Below are 21,241 nucleotides of genomic sequence, written 5' to 3' on the forward strand. Positions count from 1 at the left end.
ACATCCAAAAATCATTAATCTGAAGCCTGTAGACAAAAACTTACATAATTGAACATGGGATTTTTATTTTAACATTCTAATCAAACTGTATGACGTCCACTACCACATCACAGTGAACCTCTTAGTGGATTCCTAACCTAAAGGTGTGACGCAATTCATGATTCTTGAATGTGCAGTCCATATCTATTTTTCTACCATTAAAGCATATTGAGCACTTCTTCCATTTGATGGACATTACTGCTGAGGTGGTGTTCCAGTGGGATAGAGTGTACTGGAGCTATGGGGGCTTTTCCTTGCAGCATGGGTACTCTGGGACAACAGGTCAGTTTTCCGACTTGTGCACCGTCAATTTTTCAATGGTCTGTGCATGATGCTGAATGTTTTAGGTTATGGACCAACTGAGAGGTTCACTGTGATGTGGTAGTGGGTTTCATACAGTCCAATCAGAATGTTAAACTAAGAGCCTCATGTTCAGTTTTGTAAATTTTTGCTTAGCGGCATTAAATCAATGTGGGATTTTTGGATGTGGGATCCAGGTATGTTTTTCGACAGTTTTGATTAAACAATTATTTCTTAGTCTTAGGCACTGATGCATTAAGGTGTTTATGCCTGAAATCTGTTGCAAAATGCTTTAATAAGTTTCAGTCATAGAATGTTAGAGTTGGAGGGGACCTCCAGGGTGATCGTGTCCAACCCCCTGCTCAGTGCAGGATTCACTAAACCATCTCAGACAGATGTCGGTCTGGCCTCTGTTTGAAGACTTCCATACAGAACTCACCACCACTCATGGCTGCCTGACCCACTCATTGATCACCCTCACTGTCAAAAAGTTTTTTTATGATATCTGCACAATTGTAGACCTGCACAACTGTGTTTTTAGTAACACATTACTCCATCATGGAATAAAATCCTGCAGGACATGCAAGGTCCCCCTGTTCACGCCAGCACATGTCCAAGCCTGTTTGAAGTTTGTCAATGATCATCTGGATGATGCAGAGGAGGCATGGGAGAAGGTCATGTGGTCAGATGATCTGTCCCTCTGTAAAACATATTCAGAAGCAGCATGGTGGACTTTATACATAAATACTAGGCAGTGTAGCTATGAATCCAGCACTGATGTGAGATATAACACTTACTAGAAAGCAGCAGCATAAAGGTTGTTATACGGTAGTACTCATCATATTAGCTATGAATCTAGCTCTGGGATGAAATATAGCAGTCACTTAAAAACAACAGGAGCTTGTAGAATATTATACAGGAGAACTAAGCATTGTACTTGTGAATCCATCATTGGGGTGAGAAAAAGCAAATGTTAGAAAGCAGTACAGCTTATATTGGAGTCTCTATGCCTCTCTCTTTTGCTCCCACTTCTCTTTCCATAAACATTAATAGGCAGCTGTACTCTGCTCCATATCTCAGAGATCTCTACCTTCAGATCATCTTGAAGCAGATTATTTTCACAGTTAATTATAAGTATGCAAAGCCCCCACTTGTGCTGGAGGAGACAGGCAGGGGTCTCTTTCTCTATATATTTCTTTCAACATTGTTTACTTGCTTGAACAATCTTTTTAGACATATTATATGCAATTAGTAGAACCATATGATTCAAAGCTTTATTCCCTATACAAACATATATGTCTAATAATTTGTGCTATATTTGCAGTACAAGTATTAGTGTGTATACCCGTATGAGGTCACATACTGAGCTTGCCTCAAATCTCGTAGCACATGCTTTCTAGTGTTTATTTTTGGATTCACCAACAGAATATGCAATTTTGGGAAGAATATACAACTTAATATTCCTGCACATGAGGTCAGTATGGCAAATATCTCTAAGGCCACCATATATTTCCCCTTGGTGCTCAGATAAGCTGGGATCATGGCGATCCAAACACTACAGAACACTAGCATGCTGAAGGTGATGCACTTGGCCTCATTAAAACTGTCCGGTAATGTCCTCACCATAAATGCCAGAACAAAGCTCACAGCTGCCAAGAAACCCAGATAACCCAACATGGAGTAGAACCAGATATCTGAGCCTTCATTACACTGAATGATGATAGTGTCAGGATATGTGCTCATATTAAATTCATGATAGGGTGGGCACATCACCAACCAAGAAACACAGATCAGAAGCTGGAATGAAGAGCAAACCAATACAGTTAGGTTGGGCAATATGACTCCAGTGCACTTCCTCCAAGGACTGCTGGGTTTAGTGGCCTTAAAAGCAATGCAGACAATGATTGACTTGGCAAGAATTGAAGAAATTGCTATGGAGAAGAAAATACCAAACAAAGTCTGTCTCAGGATGCAAGTTATATCCAATGGACGGCCAAGGAACAAGAAAATACAAACAAAGCTCAGCAAGATGGAGACTAGAAGTATAAAACTCAAGGTCCGGTTATTGGCCTTCACCAGAGGAGTGTCCCAGTACAAGATAAACTTTCGTAGTGTATACCAAGTCATTGCACAGCAGAGAATTACTGTGAAACAGAAAAAGTTAGCAATTTTATCTTTATAGGAGAGAAATTCATATAATTTAGGAATGCATTTAGTTTTTTCTAGATTTGGCCACTCAATCATAGGACATTTTTGGCAGATTTCACTATCTGTGGAGTAAAAGAATGATGATTGTGATTATGATAAGCAGTTAAAAAAATCTGTTTTTACTATAATTTATTAGAGGCAGAGCAGCAAGACTGATCTTCTAGTGATTATACTCACAATTGCACTTTGAAGATAATTAGATTATGGTAATAATATCATCTAAAGACAGACAACTAAATTAACACTCCAGCAAATTTTTAATTCATTATGTACTTAATCTGAAATATCTATAATATATCTTATATCACCTTATTTAGTTCTCCTTTTTATCAGAAAGTTGATGGATTATTTTCAAAAGTTGATCAAATCATCTCATAGCAACCACCTGATATCACAATTACTGATGATGATTAGACAGCTTTTTTGTCACAACTATACTGAAGATTATTAAAGTTGTGCCCCATAAATTGTATATATGTACGTATGGGGTCTCTAAGCTTATTTAAGAGAACATACATTTGAAAATTAAAGATAGAGCATGACACCAGTGCTTCCACTGCCTGTGGAAAATTTTGGCAGTGGGAGGTGAGAGTGTATCTACACACTTACAAATGTAAAACCAAACTGTAAAATAATAATCAATTCTGGATACAATGCAGTTGCAGCCACGCTTTTAATGCTGTATATACATCCCACCAATACGTTTAAACAATAAGGTGTAGTAGTAATGGTGTAGTGAATATGCAATAGGTTTCTGAATAGGTGGGTGCAGAGTAGTAAGTAATCCACCCTGAGATTTGTAATAGACTGACATGATGTGGATCAGGCAGTTTGTGCTGGTAAATCGAGTGACTGGTCTGTGAGTATGATGAATTCATCCACAGGTGATAGTAATAGTCCATAGACTATTGTGTATATGACCACATAATGGAATTTTAAGGGACTTGGCATGGAGATTACCCCGAGTGGTGGCAACTCTACAAGTAAATAATTGTGCTGCCTTAGTAAATTTTCCATCTGTAGACTCAGTGTATGACCACATAATGGAGACGGATGGGCTTGACTTGGGGAGCACTCTGAGTGGTGCCTCTTCAAATAAATAATTGAGCAGTCTTAGTGGATGCTGTGCATCTATCAGGTCAGCCACCTATTACTTATTGGCCCCAATTCAACATTGCCTTTATGCATGTTTTCTATGCAGTTTTGTATGTTTTGCTTTTATTTGTACATACTGTAATTCATTATTCTATTTGTGCCTTTTTTTTTAAGTCTATTTTAGAAATGTTTGTCTGCTTTTTTTTATTTGTCTCTGCGGTGTGGACGGAGCTTAGAAGTTCCAGATGTTTTCACTTGATTCACTATTTGCTATTCTTAAAAAGTCACAAAGTTTGGTGTAACTTCACTCCAGTCACCCTCTGGTACAGTACATTTTTTAGTACACCAACAATTTTGACAACTTTTGGAGCTAATGTTCTACTTTTGGAGTCAAAAGACGCAAAAACAGTTCAATTCATTAATTTTGTGCAGCATTTTAATGAATTTGGCGCCAAAACCGGCAACTAATAACAATAAAACATAAAAGTAAAGTGACTTAAAACACCCCCCAACAAAAGATGAGTAGGACCAAGAGCTATACAATTGCTGCTATTTCTTATTGTTTAAATCTATTGGATTTATATACAGCTTTAGGACTGCAGGCGCAACTAAAATGTATCCCATGTTGGTTATACCTTTACACATGAGGATGACACACTGTCTACCCAGGAGGCAGAGGTGGTACTGGCTATACCTGCTTATGTGATGTAGTACTGATGAATCATAGGACTGATAGCACAGAAAAAATGCAAGAGTAAATCATAAATTCAAGGAATTTTCTGATGAGATGGAAACAGGAAGCAGAACTTCAGTGACGGGAGTACAATATACTGTGGTAAGATGACTCGCTCCGGAAGTAGACTCAGGAACCCGGGTTTTCTCTGCAGGCTTTATTACACAGCATAAAGCCCTGCACTCCAACAAAATAAACACAGCCTTACTGGCAAAACGACAAAACAAAAGAATAAACGATAGCAGAGTCCATATGCGTATGGGATTCGCTCACACAGGTTGTAGTTCCAGCCTTCAGCTCTGTACCGAGCTTAAGCTCTGACAGTCTGGAGAGCTTGCTCTCCAAAACCACAACAGAGAAAGAAAAAAACAGGACTGAACATTTAAATGTTGCTCAGACACACCCTGAGGTGGAGTTATTGGGAATGACTTCCCTCCCATATCTACGTCATTCCCATAAAACCACACCCTTTAAAAGAGTTAACCCCCCGCATATAACATGCTGGCAGAAAGTTTATTAGTTTCAGTTCACACAGTCTAGCAACCTGTGTGACACATACCTCCCCTCATATATCATACCAGTGACTCTGTCACATATTCCCCCCCCTCTGCTCAAAGCAAGGGGGTTTGGGCACCTTCCGATACCAGACAGGGAATTCTAGACAGGGCATCAGCGTTCCTGTGTAACTTCCTGGGCTTATACTCTACGTGAAAGTTGCAGTCCTGAAGAACTAGGAACCATCTAGTTACCCTGGCATTTTTACCCATTTTTTCCCTCAACCATGATTTGACACCAACTTAAACTTCCGGCCTAGTAGGTAGTATCTTAGTGTATCTACGGCCCACTTTATGGCTAAACACTCCTTTTCTACTATTGCACAGTTTTTCTCACAGGAGGACAGCTTCCGGCTCAGATAGAGAATGGGATGTTCTTCCTCATTTATCTCTTGAGAAAGTACGGCTCCTAGACCAACCTCTTAAGTGTCTGTCTGGACCAAGAACTCTTTTTTAAAGTCTGGTGCGACCAGGACTGGCTGTTTACATAGTGCTGACTTCAACAGTTGAAACGCGGTCTCTGTTTCCTCCATCCACTTCACCATGGTTGACTTGGTGACTTTTAGGACATCCGTGAGTGGCGCGGCCATCATGGAAAAATTTGCGATAAACTGACGGTAATATCCCACCATTCCCAGGAATGCTATCACTTGCTTCTTGGAGAGCGGTTTCAGCCAGGTTTGGATTGCCACCACTTTATTAACTTGCGGATTTATTTCGCCTCTCCCGACGACATAGCCCGAGTAATTGGCCTCCTCTTTTCCAACAGCGCATTTTTTTAGATTTATTGTAAATCCCGCCTTCCTTAGAGCATCAAAAATGGCCTGTAGTTAAGGTAGATGACTAGCCCAGTCTGGGCTAAATATTACAATGTCGTCAAAGTAGGCTGTGGCATACTTCTTATGTGGGGCTAGGATCCGATTCATAGCCCTCTGTAAGGTGGCTGGTTTGTCTGTAGCCCGAACGGCATCCCAGTGCATTGAAAGCACCCATCCGGTGTCGAGAAAGCCGTCTTCTCCTTAGCCGTCAGGGACATGGAATCTGCCAATAGTCCTTCGTCAGGTCAAAAGTGATGATATATCTTGCCGGTCCAAGCCTATCGATGACTTCGTCGACGCGGGGCATCGGTCTCTGTGTAGAATAATATTAGTAAATTACAGGCCTGCTATTTAAAGCCGTGGTTCTCTGTCAGACACATCACCTCTAAGACTGTTCCAAAATCAAGCATTTCTTCCATTTCCATTCTGTTGCAGTGTGTCGGTGAAGCTATTTACACTAGGTTTCTGTGTAGAATAATATTAGTAAATTACAGGTCTGCTTTTTAAAACCGTGGTGCTCTCTTAGACACATTGTAATGCACACGCACGGGCAGAGTGGCGTGTGCGTGCATATGTAGTGATTTCACTGGACCGTGCCGGAGAGTGAATGCCTGGAGGGGCGTAACTAAGTATCCATCCGAACAGACCAGGGTCGCACTACGGCATACGACGCCAGTGCACCAAGTAGGAACCGAGCAGAGGGACCAGGTGCTACTCCAGGACAGACCCCGGACACGGCTGTTGACCCACACAGGGGAATACTGGAACAGGGAGGTTAGGATGGCACACAGACTGCTGGGTATAGGCAGACACGGCTGGTATGCAGACTGGCGGATGCTGGTAAGCACGACTGGTATGCAGGCAGGGAGGTACTGGCAGGTACGACAGGTTGGAGCACCGAGTGGATAGGACCCAGTACAGACTGGGACTCAGGAACAGAACCTCAGATGCGGTGGACAAACACAGCAGAGTGAGGCCACCCAGAGCGGTGAGCAAGAGCAGAACAAGACGAGACCGCCTGGAGCGGTGAGTGGGAGAAGAGCAGGACAACGCCGCCTGGAGCGGTGAGCGAGATAGGAGCAGGACGAGACTGCCGGAGCAGCAAGCAAAGGGTCAGAGCAGAGCGAGACTGCCGGAGCAGCGAGCAAAGGGTCAGAGCAGTGCGAGATTGCCGAAGCAGCGGGCAAAGGGTCAGAGCAGAGCGAGACTGCCGGAGCAGCGAGCAAAGGGTCAGAGCAGAGCGAGACTGCCGAAGCAGCGAGCAAATGGTTAGAACAGAGCGAGACTGCTGGAGAAGCGAGCAAAGGGTCAGAGCAGAGCGAGACTGCCGGAGCAGCAGGCAAAGGGTCAGAGCAGAGCGAGACTGCCAGAGCAGCGAGCAAAGGGTCAGAGCAGAGCGAGATTGCCGAAGCAGCGGGCAAAGGGTCAGAGCAGAGCTAGACTGCCGGAGCAGCGAGCAAATGGTCAGAACAGAGCGAGACTGCCGGAGCAGCGAGCAAAGGGTCAGAGCAGATCGAGACTGCCGGAGCAGCGAGCAAAGGGTCAGAGCAGAGCGAGACTGCCGGAGCAGCGAGCAAAGGGTCAGAGCAGAGCGAGACTGCCGGAGCAGCGAGCAAAGGGTCAGAGCAGAGCGAGATTGCCGGAGCAGCGGGCAAAGGGTCAGAGCAGAGCGAGACTGCCGGAGTAGCGAGCAAAGGGTCAGAGCAGAGCAAGACTGCCGGAGCAGCGAGCAAAGGGTCAGAGCAGAGCGAGACTGCCAGAGCAGCGAGCAAAGGGTCACAGCAGAGCGAGATTGCCGGAGCAGCGGGCAAAGGGTCAGAGCAGAGCGAGACTGCCGGAGCAGCGGGCAAAGGGTCAGAGCAGAGCGAGACTGCCGGAGCAGCGAGCAAAGGGTCAGAGCAGAGCGAGACTGCCGGAGCAGCGAGCAAAGGGTCAGAACAGAGCGAGACTGCCGGTGAAGCGAGCAAAGGGTCAGAGCAGAGCGAGACTGCCGGAGCAGCGAGCAAAGGGTCAGAGCAGAGCGAGAACCGCCGGAGCGGTGAGCAAAGGCAGAGCAGGCTAGAACCTCCGGAGCGGTGAGCAAGGCAGAGCAGGCTAGAACCGCCGGAGCGGTGAGCAAGGCAGATCAGGCTAGAGCCGCCGGAGCGGTGAGCAAGGCAGAGCAGGCTGGAACCACTGGAGCGGTGAGTAAGGCAGAGCAGGCAAGAACCGCCGGAGCGGTGAGCAAGGCAGAGCAGGTGGGACAGAGCTCTGTTCACACGGAACAGACAGGAAGGGAAAGGCAGAACCAGATACCCACAGGGTACTTGCAGTGAAGCAGCGAGTGGACCACAAACTCACAAACGGAAGTACAGTGACAATGAGCAGGAGTTATGTACGAGTTCAGACTCTGCAGAAAAAGGGAAGGTACGGACATAGAGAAAAACAGGAAACAGGCTTGAAGAGTATTCAGACAAGAACAGACACAGCAGCAAGATACAGGAGCGGGTCTAGGTATGCGGCCCCTAGAAGGCGGAACGAACAGGCTAGGAGCGTGTTCACACTGGCCTGGAAATACAGCCTCCAGGAAAGGCAGAAGACAACAGGCTAGAGAGCATGTACAGACTGCAGGTTAGAGTACACAGGTAGGACACAGTACAGACAAGGGAACAGATACTGCAAGACAGGTAACATACACAGGACCTGGCATGTCAGAGACAAGAAGCCAACTGACAGGGCAAGATGCTCAGGCAAGGGTTAATTGGAGCAGCTGGTTTAAATACCAGGTGACAGACAGCAATAGGCTGAGGACGCACAAGGGGTGTGCCCACAGCAGGTACAAGAAACATAAAGAGATAGGGCGCCGCCCTTAAGCAGCAGAAACAGAGGCAAACAGACAGCATGGAGGGAAGCCAGAGAGACATTCTGGATTGGAGATCAAGTGCGCGCTCTTGCACAGTGGGAGATGGACCACTATGCAAGGACGACGCCAGGTATGTTACACATATCACCTATAAAATTGTTCCAAAATCATACAATTCTTTAATTTTCATTGCTTTGCAGTGTGTCATTGAAGCTATTCACACAAGGTCTCTGTGTACAATAATATTAGTAAATTTCAGGCCTGCTATTTAAAATCGTGGTTCTCTGTCAGACTTATCACCTATCGCATTCTAAAATCAGCCATTTCTCGTGAACGTGGAAGATATTGTCCTCCCTTTAAAATGGGCAAGGTGCATGGCAAGGGACGGGAGGTGGACGTGTTCGTGATGGTGCATGCTGAGGCCGAGAACGTGGCCGTAGGCAAGGTGAAATTGTGCCACAACAAACACCCACATCTTGTCACTCGACCTTCCTGTCTCAATTACTAGGGGAGCGCAGAACACCACTATTGAACACACAGCAGTGTCAAAAGGTCGTTGGTTGGATAGCATTAGCAGATAATGCTTCCAGTCAATTTGCCACCACCACCTCCACCCTGTCTTCCACATGGTCAAGTCTCAGTAGCCGTGAATCTGGACCGCATATTTCTCACCCTGATCCTCCTTCCTCCCACCATGCCGAGTGCCTGGAGACAACTGATCCCACACTTGGACACTCAGAAGAGCTGTTCACATTTCCATTTGTAGATTCGGGCCTCTTGCCCGGCCAGCTTCAAGCAAGTCAAGAGGACAATGCGTGTAGTGATGCCCAAATATCGGAGCTGCCAGGGTCACACGAAGGCGACGGTGGTAAAGAGCAATTAATGTCGCTAGAGGTGGATGATGATGATGAGACAGAATTGCCAGAAAGTCAGGACGAGGACCAGGGTGCGGAAGTGGAAGACGAGGTGGTGGATAAAATAGTAACTAATCCAACCTGGCAGGGGTACATACAGAGCAAAGACAGCAGCACACAGGGGGAGGGAGGCGTAGCACCCAAAAAGGCAGGAAGAAGCAGTGTGGTGGCCTCAGACAGAAGGCGTAAAAGAGTTCCTCTTAACACCAACACAACGGAAGTTTCCAGTAAAACTGTTAGGTCTTCCCAATTCTGGTTGTTTTTTAAAGACTCTGCAGATAAACCCAAAAAGGCCATTTGCACCACCTGCCAGGCCAGCATCAGCCAAGGTAGCAAAAGCCTGACCACCACCAGCATGATCTGCACATGGCAGAAAAGCACCCGACTTAATAGGCTAAACCCCAGAATTCATCTACAGTGTCTGCAGGTGACACCACTGCTACTTCCGCTGTTGTGCGTGCACGCCAATCCCCTGTCCATGTTGCAAGCCAAGATGCTTCCCACCCTGCACCTAACGGTGCACACTCTCAAGTAACACCATCAGCAAGCACATCCACGTCATTGTCCAAGAGCAGCGTTCAGTTGTTCCTACCCCAGTCCTTGGAACGCAAGCGCAACACCCCACAGGCCACACTACTACATTCACACATTTAGCGAATGCTTGCACTTGAAATGTTTCCTTTTAGGCTCGTGAAGATGGATGCATTCGGCAACCTGATGGCGGCGGCATTCGCAAGCTGGAAGCACTCCAGCACTGCTTCGGCCAAGCGACAACAGACTAGGCTGCAGCTAATATGCTTAGGTGACAAACCACACAACGCTGAAGAGTTGTGGACAGCTCTGAAAGAGCACGCAGATCTGTGACTGACACCGCTAACCCTACAGCCAGGCATCGTCGTGTGTGACAATGGGCGGAACCTGGTGTCTAAGAAATGACAGCCAGAGTAGATACAATTTCCCTCTATGCTAGTCCTTTCACCTAGCTAAAGAATATGGCTGTGGCGAAATACAACTCCCACTGAGAAGCAGTTTCAGACTGAAATACATTGGGCCACCAGAGGATTTGATTCTGAGGGCTCACCATTCTCCCCCACTCAAGAGCCTCATAGCAGCTGCAAAGTTTGCGCTATCATGAACTCTCTTGATGGAGAAGCCAGGGCCCACCCAAGGATTCTCCAGGGGCACCGTCCAACCCTGCCGAGAAGCAGTGCTGGCTAAGAAAAGTGTGTTGGAAGGTTCCCGGACACTCTATGGCTGCTTTTTTACTGAGGTGGAAGCCCACGCAAACACAGGGATAATATACAAATTCCTTGCAGATGTTGTCTTTGCTGGGATTTGAACCCAGGATCCCAGTGCTGCAAGGCTTCAGTGCTAACCACTGAGCCAATGTGCTGCTCTTCACCCTCTGATATCTAACAGGCTGGAGAAACTTGCACCTACTGCCACTCTATCTTCAGCTCTTTCATGAGAAACTAATATATTTGGCCAGGCAATCAATCAACCAAATAAAATTCCTGAGATGGAAATTGGGGATGACTTTGCTACTGGTACTGGGATCAGTCGTACCATAGTTTACTGGAAATATTCCAGTCTGGTAGGAGGCAATCAGATTCCCATTGAAATGTACCAGCAGTAATGATCAGGGACCCGTGCTTGTGGAAGGCGGAGACGATACCGGGAGAAATAGTGGAGGCTGGAAACCAAGTATGGACACCCGGCCGCTGCCATGAGGTTGTGGACAGCTTCCACCTCCACAAGCCTAAAAGGCCACATTTCAAGTGCAAGCAGCTTCCCAGAAATCAGGAAGCTTACTTTGGCGGCTTTGGCTGAATACTTGCACTCGCATTCCAAGGAATGGGGTAGGGTTAGCTGAACTCTGCACTGGGACAAGGACGTGGACGGTAATTGTTGCAAGTTTGCAATAACAGGTGCATGGCGGGAGTCATCTTCGCATGTGCCAAGGATCACTTATGATGGGCACACTTTTAGGCATTGACCTGGGAGTCAGAGATGCTTCCAGGGGTCTTCCCAATGCTGTTCCCATGTCTTTTCAGCACTGTATGTATGTGTTTGATGATGTGTCATACACCACATGGCCAGAAAAGGTTGTAAAATGTTAAAATTACATTTTCCAGTGAATACATTTGTCTTGGCTGAAAGCAATGCAAAAGTGCAAAACGCATCAAAAACACTACGTGTGAACATAGCCCAAGGTGTGGAGGAGCATTTTTGTTTTTGGTTATTTATTTTGCCATATATAAAAGTCATTACCCTGGAAAGGATGCTCCTTAACATATTTCCCAGGAAAATCCATTTTGGTTTTGTTTTTTACATGTTTTATTGTGAGTCCGTAAAAGTGACGTAATACCTCTTACAACTTTGTTCAAAGCAGTTACCTGGGTGTCAGAAATGCTTTCAGGGGTCTTCCTCATGCTGATCCCATGTCATCTGACCACTGTTCCCATCGATTTGGGCAATTTTTGGCCCTCTGCAGACCACTGGGGATAACCGCCGGAAAAATGCTCAAGTTTCCCATAGTCTTACTTTGGGCTCGTTACTCGGACCGAGCACTCGAGCATTCCAATTTGCTCGACTCGAACAACTACCCAAGCATTTTAGTGCTTGCTCATCACTAGTCATCTGCATTCTGAGGGTCGCCCTGGGCAACCCAGGTCTGCAGTGGCCTGGGTAGGGAATGGATGAACCTGTCCATCACCACATGCTCAACCATCTGGGCAGGAGAGGAAGACTCTGGCTGCAGCCATTTCTGTACAAGATGTAACAAGTCAAACATCTGTGAGCATGGAGGTCTGACGCCATCATACGCCCAGGGATGGACCCTTTGTGATCTGACAGACATAGTCACTCCTGAGCGTGCCAATATTTTGGTTTTTAATTTGGCGTATTCCGTTGCATCCTGTAAAGTAAGATCATAATAAGTCTTATGCGGCTCCGCACTCAATATAGCATCAGAACCTCCGCCCAATGCTCCAGCGGCAATTTCTCCTGTTTTGCCACCCTCTCAAAAACTGTCAGGAACGCCTCAACATCATCCCCCGTGGTCATCTTCTGTAACGCTCTCCTTACCGTCCTGATGTATGCAACATCACCTGGACTTGTCGAAGCCTTTGCCTTGCCACGGATCGCCTCTGCAAGTAACTCGATCTGCTGTTGCTGTTGGCGATGCTGATCCTGTTGCTGCTGTTTCTGGAGCTGAACCTGTTGTATCAGCAGCTTAGTGGTCTCTTTTTTATGCTGTAGTTGCTCACAGTGCTGCTGCTGCATGCTCTGCTGGCTCTGCAAGAGCTGCTGCTGCATGCTCTGCTGGCTCTGCACCACGTGCTTAATTAGCTCTTCCATACTGCCCGACATCTCTTCCTGGCTGGCAGCCTTCACTCAAGACTAGAGATGAGCGTTGTTCTACTCGAACTGTTCGCCAATCTCAAATTCGAGCTGTTTTGGGCGGTGTTCGAGCCGGTCGGCGAACACGAACAATTTGAGAAAAATTCGGCTGTTCGAGGTTATGTTCGATAACTGTTCGTGCACCAAAATCATAACTGGATTTTTTCTCAGTAATGATGAAAATTAATGTTAATACGCAGTTTGAGTGTACAGCGGGGCGGGGGGAGGGGCAGGGGATGGATCTCTGCAGGAACAATGAAGATCTCCATTTTTTTTTCTCTTTCCCGCATTTGCAGTGGGGAGGTGCAATCTGTCAGCCTATCAGCAGCGCACACACGGAGCGAAGTGCTTTTTTTCACACAAGCAAGGGCATGTGTGATTGGCAGTGTATGTCACATGTCCTTGCCCTATAAGACCAAGCCATTTTCCCCGTCGCCACCATTTTCTCACTGCTGCAGCTGCGTGTTAGACAGCACCGCTGTTGCTGTGTGCGCTATACCTTGTTAATTTCAAGCCAATTTTCGCACAAATATACAGATAGCTTGGGAGTAGGGAATAGTTGTGATTGCAGTCCTTTTAAGGACTAGGTTACAGCATTTCCTACGACTTTTATCAAGCAGGTCTGTGCTCTTAAATAGATAGATTGTGGGAGTAAAGACTAATTGTAATTGGAGTCCTTTTCAGGACTAGGTTACATCAGTTCCTATCAGTTTTTGCCAGGCAGGTCTGTGCCAGTGCTGTGCAAGTTTTTTTCACAGCATTTGGCTGAATCTAGCAAAGCTAATCCTTTTTGGCCTATTGCAGAGTGTGTTAGTCAGTGGAGTAGCCTATCTGTGTTGCAAGATATACCACCTGTGTATAGAATACCAATTTTTTTACTGCACCTAGTGAAGTAAAATCTTTTGGGCATAGCATCATTCTATTAGTCCATCTATACTGACCTCCATCAGGTTGCAAATTAAAAATAATTTTTTTCTGCATCTAGCTCTGAAAAAATATTTGGGCTTCTAGCAGTGTGTGGGACTTGGTCTATTAGTCCATCTATACTGACCTCCATCAGGTTGCAAATTAAAAATATTTTTTTTCTTCATTTATCTCTGAAAAAATATTTGGGCTTGTAGCAGCGTGTGGGACTTGTTCTATTAGTCCATCTATACTGACCTCCATCAGGTTGCAAATTAAAAATAATTTTTTTCTGCATCTAGCTCTGAAAAAATATTTGGGCTTCTAGCAGTGTGTGGGACTTAGTCTATTAGTCCATCTATACTGACCTCCATCAGGTTGCAAATTAAAAATAATTTTTTTCTGCATCTAGCTCTGAAAAAATATTTGGGCTTCTAGCAGTGTGTGGGACTTGGTCTATTAGTCCATCTATACTGACCTCCATCAGGTTGCAAATTGAATAAAAAAAATTTCTGCGACTAGCTCTTAAAAAATATTTGGGCTTCTAGCGGTGTGTGGGACTTGGTCTATTAGTCCATCTATACTGACCTCCATCAGGTTGCAAATTAAAAATAATTTTTTTCTTCATTTAGCTCTGAAAAAATATTTGGGCTTCTAGCAGTGTGTGGGACTTGTTCTATTAGTCCATCTATACTGACCTCCATCAGGTTGCAAATTAAAAATAATTTTTTTCTGCATCTAGCTCTGAAAAAATATTTGGGCTTCTAGCAGTGTGTGGGACTTGGTCTATTAGTCCATCTATACTGACCTCCATTAGGTTGCAAATTAAAAATAATTTTTTTCTTCATTCATCTCTGAAAAAATATTTGGGCTTCTAGCAGCGTGTGGGACTTTTTCTATTAGTCCATCTATACTGACCTCCATCAGGTTGCAAATTAAAAATAATTTTTTTCTGCATCTAGCTCTGAAAAAACATTTGGGCTTCTAGCAGTGTGTGGGACTTGGTCTATTAGTCCATCTATACTGACCTCCATCAGGTTGCAAATTAAAAATAATTTTTTTCTTCATTTAGCTCTGAAAAAATATTTGGGCTTCTAGCAGTGTGTGGGACTTGTTCTATTAGTCCTTCTATACTGACCTCCAGCAGGTTGCAAATTGAATATAATTTTTTTCTGCATCTAGCTCTGAAAAAATATTTGGGCTTCTAGCGGTGTGTGGGACTTGGTCTATTAGTCCATCTATACTGACCTCGATCAGGTTGCAAATTAAAAATAATTTTTTTCTGCATCTAGCTCTGAAAAAATATTTGGGCTTCTAGCAGTGTGTGGGACTTGGTCTATTAGTCCATCTATACTGACCTCCATCAGGTTGCAAATTGAATAAAAAAATTTTCTGCATCTAGCTCGGAAAAAATATTTGGGCTTCTAGCGGTGTGTGGGACTTGGTCTATTAGTCCATCTATACTGACCTCCATCAGGTTGCAAATTGAATAAAAAAAATTTCTGCGACTAGCTCTTAAAAAATATTTGGGCTTCTAGCGGTGTGTGGGACTTGGTCTATTAGTCCATCTATACTGACCTCCATCAGGTTGCAAATTAAAAATAATTTTTTTCTGCATCTAGCTCTGAAAAAATATTTGGGCTTCTAGCAGTGTGTGGGACTTGGTCTATTAGTCCATCTATACTGACCTCCATCAGGTTGCAAATTAAAAATAATTTTTTTCTTCATTTAGCTCTGAAAAAATATTTGGGCTTCTAGCAGTGTGTGGGACTTGTTCTATTAGTCCATCTATACTGACCTCCATCAGGTTGCAAATTAAAAATAATTTTTTTCTGCATCTAGCTCTGAAAAAATATTTGGGCTTCTAGCAATGTGTGGGACTTGGTCTATTAGTCCATCTATACTGACCTCCATCAGGTTGCAAATTAAAAATAATTTTTTTCTTCATTCATCTCTGAAAAAATATTTGGGCTTCTAGCAGCGTGTGGGACTTTTTCTATTAGTCCATCTATACTGACCTCCATCAGGTTGCAAATTAAAAATAATTTTTTTCTGCATCTAGCTCTGAAAAAATATTTGGGCTTCTAGCAGTGTGTGGGACTTGGTCTATTAGTCCATCTATACTGACCTCCATCAGGTTGCAAATTAAAAATAATTTTTTTCTTCATTTAGCTCTGAAAAAATATTTGGGCTTCTAGCAGTGTGTGGGACTTGTTCTATTAGTCCTTCTATACTGACCTCCAGCAGGTTGCAAATTGAATATAATTTTTTTCTGCATCTAGCTCTGAAAAAATATTTGGGCTTCTAGCGGTGTGTGGGACTTGGTCTATTAGTCCATCTATACTGACCTCCATCAGGTTGCAAATTAAAAATAATTTTTTTCTGCATCTAACCCAGCCAATAGTTTTGGCCTAATACCACAGTTTGGCCACTCAGCTCTGCTCGGTTACCATCCATTGTTTTTTTGTGCAAACAACTCCAGAGTTTTGAATTAGTTAACCACCAAAATGAGTGGAAAAAGGCCTGCTGCTGGTGGAAAGGGGAATAGGCGTGTTGGGAAGGGGAAAAAAGGTTGTGTCCGTGGGGTAGGTGCAGAAGAAAGACCATCTTCCAGCCAAACTAAAATGTCTACTTCTTTTAGCGGACAATGTGATAAGATCCCTTTCTTACGGCCACGCCAATCGCTACAAATTCCAGATGAGGCACAAAAACAGCAGGTGCTTCAACGGATATCAAGTGCTCCTTTAAGTGGGCTCTCCTCCACATCAACTTCAACATCACAAATACTCCAGTCCTCAAAGGTGTCACCCAAATCGCACTTGCTTCCTCACAGCTCCCAAATCTCCAGCTGCCCGTCTGAGTATGAGGTAGAACAGATGGTTGAGTCTGCAGAGCTGTTTACTCATACTATAGCCTGGGAATCAGAGGTCGACTCCAGCGCTTCTGTGAATCCAGACGAGGAAATGATCTGCACTGATGCCCAGAATCTTTATGAGTCGGATCCAGGACCAGACGCAGAAGGTTCTGACCATAATGTAGACCCTCATTCCCAAACTGTAACTCCTGTTGGTGGAGACAATGAGGAAGACGATGATAAGACTCAAATACCTGATTGGAGCGACAACTTTAGTTTTTTGTCAGGGCAGGAACAGGTTGGCTCTGAGGACGACGGGTGTGATAACGCACAGGGTGATGATGATGAGGTCGGAGATCCCACTTACTGTCAACCCACAGTCAGCCAAGAGATGAGGTCAGCAGAGGAGGTGGAGGAAGATGCTAGTGACGACGAGGTCAGGTTGCGCCTTCCTGGACAGAGACGTAGTACTGGAAGCACGTCAACAACTGCATCCTCAAACACAACTCTGCCTCTCACCACAAGTCGTGGTGGCTCTTCAGGTCGCATGGGTGCTAAGCCTTGCATAGCCTGGGCATTTTTTCAGATCGATAAAGATGACCCAACTCGTGTTATCTGTAACATTTGTCAGCAAAAGCTAAGTAGAGGCCAAAAAATACATAGTTTGAGTACTTCATGCATGAACCGGCACATGGACATGAAGCATAAGTTGCAGTGGGAAGCTCAGTGTGCTACAATGCGGCCTAGCCGGCCGGGCCAACCACCGTCTGCCATATCTTGTGCATCCGCGGCCTCTTCATCCTCTGTGACTGGGGGGACAGCAGTCACACCTGTTTTGGGGCGCAGACCTGCCACCTCTTTACCCGCAACAGCCAGCGTGATTGGCAGGTCATCATTTTCTTTGGAGGTGGTAACACCAGCTGGTCTTGAGCGCTGTCCGACATCGATAGCACCACCTTTGGATCAAGGCAACCTAACATGTCCGCCTGCTTCTTCCTCACAGACCGGCAGTTTGCCGGGGACACCCTTATCAACCCCGTCTAAGCACAATAGCCAGCCCTCGGTCCCTCAGATGTGGACAAGTAAAAGACCATTTCCTCCTAGCCATGAGAAAGCTAAGAGGTTGAATTTCACCATCTGCAAGCTCTTGTCTACAGAAATGCTGCCTTTCCGCCTGGTGGACACAGAGGATTTTCGAGACCTTATGTCCGTCACAGTGCCCCAGTACCAGATGCCCAGTCGGCACTACTTCTCAAAGAAAGGTGTGCCTGCGCTCCACCAGCATGTCGCACACAACATCACCGCTTCTTTGAGAAACTCTGTGTGTGACAGGGTGCATTTCACCACAGACACTTGGACGAGTAGGCATGGACAGGGGCGTTACATGTCGCTGACTGGGCACTGGGTAACTATGGTGACAGCAGGACAAGGGGCTGCTGTCCAAGTCTTGCCGTCCCCACGAGTTGTACGTCAATCCTCTTTATGTCAAAGTTCCTCCACTGCTTCTGCCTCCTCAACCTCCTCTCGGTCTTCCACCTGCACCCAAAGCCTGTCTGGTCATGCCACAAGCTTTCTAACTGCGCAGAAGGGATCCTGCACACCTCCTTACTATGCTGGCAGTAGGGCTCAACGTCATCAGGCGGTTTTTACACTGAAATGTCTGGGAAATGTGAGTCACACAGCTGAGGAGTTGTGGTCAGCTCTGGAGAACCAATTTCATGAATGGTTGTCTCCACTGGACCTGAAACCAGGGAAGGCCGTGTGCGACAATGCTGCAAACCTGGGTGCGGCCCTTCGCCGGGGAAATGTCACACACGTGCCTTGTATGGCTCACGTGTTGAACCTGGTTGTCCAGCAATTTTTAGCCCACTATCCCAGACTAGATGGCCTTCTGCAGAGGGCACGGTCGCTGTGTGCTCACTTCCGCCGTTCGCATCCCGCAGCTCAGCGACTTACATCTCTACAGAAGTCGTTGGGCCTGCCACTTCACCGGCTAAAATGCGATGTGCCTACCCGGTGGAATTCAACTCTGCACATGTTGCAGCGACTGTGGCAGCACCGACAAGCCCTGGTGCAATACGTTCTGACGTATAGCCTGGGCCAACGAGATTCAGAGGTGGGGCAAATCACGCTGGAGGAGTGGTCTCAGATCAGGGACCTATGCACCCTTCTGCACAGTTTTGAAATGGCGACGAAGATGTTTAGTGCTGACGATGCCATTATCAGCATGACTATTCCGGTGATTTACATGCACATGTTAAACAGAATTCGGAGTCAGGTGGTGGCACAAGAGGAGGTGGAGGAAGTAGAGGAGGAGGAGTTGTATGCGGAAGGGCTAACATCTGCAAGGTCCAGACGGTCGGCATCACCAAGGCGGCAGGCATGTGAGGGTGGGGGAGATGATTTTACCAGGGCGCATGGTAGCAGCCAAACTAGTGAGGAAGGTGCAGGAGCCCAGGAAGAAGTGGAGGACGAACTGATGGAAGACTCATCAGATGAGGGAGACCTTGATCACATTTCTGTTGTGCGAGGTTGGGGGGAGAGGACAGAGGAAGGAAGCATAATTGTTACCTCGCCACCAACACAACAGGGACTTGGTGCTCCTGGATGCGCAACACACATGAGTGCCTTCTTGCTGCACTACCTGCAACATGACCCTCGAATTGTGAGAATTAGAAATAATCCTGACTACTGGGTTGCCACACTGTTAGATCCCCGGTACAAAAGTAAATTTGCAGAAATTATTCCTGCCATAGAAAGGGATGCACGCATGCAGGAGTATCAGCAGAGACTGTTGCAGAATCTTACATGTGCTTTTCCACAAAATACCAGTGGTGCACGTAGTGAATCTCACAGTTCCAACTTGCCAACCGTGGGACCGTCAAGTGTTCAGCACTCAAACCGTAACAGAACCACAGTATCTGCTGGTAACATCAATTTTGCGGAATCATTTCACCACTTTTTTAGCCCATCCTTTGCAAGGCCACAGGAGACAAGAAGTCTGACACATAGTCAACGCCTAGAGACGATGGTACAGGAGTATCTCCAAGTAAACATTGAAGCCACGACTGTGTCACTGGACCCTTGCTCTTTTTGGGCTTCCAATCTGGATAAATGGCCGGAGCTAGCCACTTACGCCTTGGAGATCTTGTCATGCCCCGCAGCCAGCGTTCTGTCTGAACGTGTGTTCAGCGCTGCTGGTGGTGTGCTGACAGATAAGCGCACGCGGCTCTCCACTGATAATGTAGACAGACTCACGTTCATAAAGATGAACAAATCATGGATCCGAAACGACTTTTCTACCCCTGTGTCATCCTGGGGAGAGTAAAAGCTTGATGATTGGTTAAAATCACCCTACCAACCGTTTTAAGCTTTCAAATTACTAATCATGTTTATCTGTATCTTGACTGGAAAATAATTTGGGCTTTGTAGCAGTGTGCAGCACTGATCCTATTAGCCATCTATAATAAGCTTCACCAGATTTAAAATTAAAAATAATTTTTAGCTGCATCTAGCCCGGAAAATAATTTTGGGGCTCCGAGATGCGCAAGACACATAAGTGCCTTCTTGCTGCACTACCTGCAGCATGACCCTCATATTGTCAGAATTCGAAGTAATCATGACTACTGGGTTGCCACACTCTTAGATCCCCCAAACTTTTCGATCAACCTTTTCATTTTAATAAAGACCAAAAAAATGGTCATTTTTGAAATTATAAGCATTAGCAGGTTGTTAGAAACTGAAATCAAACAGTTTTCAACTCAAAACTTTATTCTAGGTGATGTTACATTTTCACATAGGACCCCTTGTTCGAAAGGAGCTTCTGAACTCTCTCGTCCATTGAATTTGTCAGGTTTTGGATGGTTTCTGCTTCAATTGTTTTGCATGAGGACAGAATACCCTCCCAGAGCTGTTGCTTAGATGTGAACTGCCTCCCGCCATCATAGACACTCCTTTTAATGATGCTCCAAAGGTTCTGAATGGGGTAGAGGTCAGGGGAGCATGGGGGTCACACCATAAGTTTGTCCCCTTTTATGCCCATATCAGCCAGAGATGCAGATGTTTTATGTGCAGCATGAGATGGTGCATTATCATGCAGAAAAATGATCTTGCTGTGAAATACACGGTTCTTCTTCTTGAACCATGGCAGGAAGTGCTGTTTGAGAAAATCCACATACATTATGGAGTTCATCTTTAGCGCCTTCAGGGATCCTAAAGGGGCCGACAATCTCTCTCCCCATGATTCCAGCCCAAAACATTACTCCACCTCCTCCTTGTTGGCGCTGTAGCCGTGTTTGCGTGGGGTGTCCATCAACCAGCCATCCTCCACTCCATTCATCTGGACCATCGAGCGCTGCATGGCACTCATCCGTGAACAAAACAGTTTTGAAATCAGTCTTCATGTAATGTTTGGCCCACTGGAGCCGTTTCTGCTTGTGTGAAGTGGATAGAGGAGGTCGACAGGATGGCGTATGCACAGCTGCAAACCTCTGAAGGACCCTGCATCTTGTTGTTCGGGGGACGTTGGAGGCACAAGCAGCTTCAAAAACTTGTCTGCTGCTATGACAAGGCTTTTTTG

At 45.7% G+C, this 21,241-nt stretch overlaps 1 protein-coding gene across 1 annotated transcript in view; it reads right to left on the minus strand.

Moving 5' to 3' along the window:
• Positions 1-1,671: 1,671 nt before the first annotated feature.
• LOC141221716 (vomeronasal type-2 receptor 26-like) overlaps positions 1,672-21,241 on the minus strand; it is a 75,815-nt gene continuing 56,245 nt past the window's right edge. Inside the window, exon 3 of the mRNA XM_073666572.1 lies at positions 1,672-2,609. Coding sequence (XP_073522673.1) covers positions 1,672-2,609 — 938 coding nt within the window. The remainder of the gene's footprint in view (positions 2,610-21,241) is intronic.

The sequence above is a fragment of the Phyllobates terribilis genome, unplaced genomic scaffold (assembly GCF_046119375.1).
Source record: "Phyllobates terribilis strain yellow unplaced genomic scaffold, ASM4611937v1 Scaffold_1__5_contigs__length_1240528914, whole genome shotgun sequence".
Classification (NCBI taxonomy): Eukaryota; Metazoa; Chordata; class Amphibia; order Anura; family Dendrobatidae; genus Phyllobates; species Phyllobates terribilis.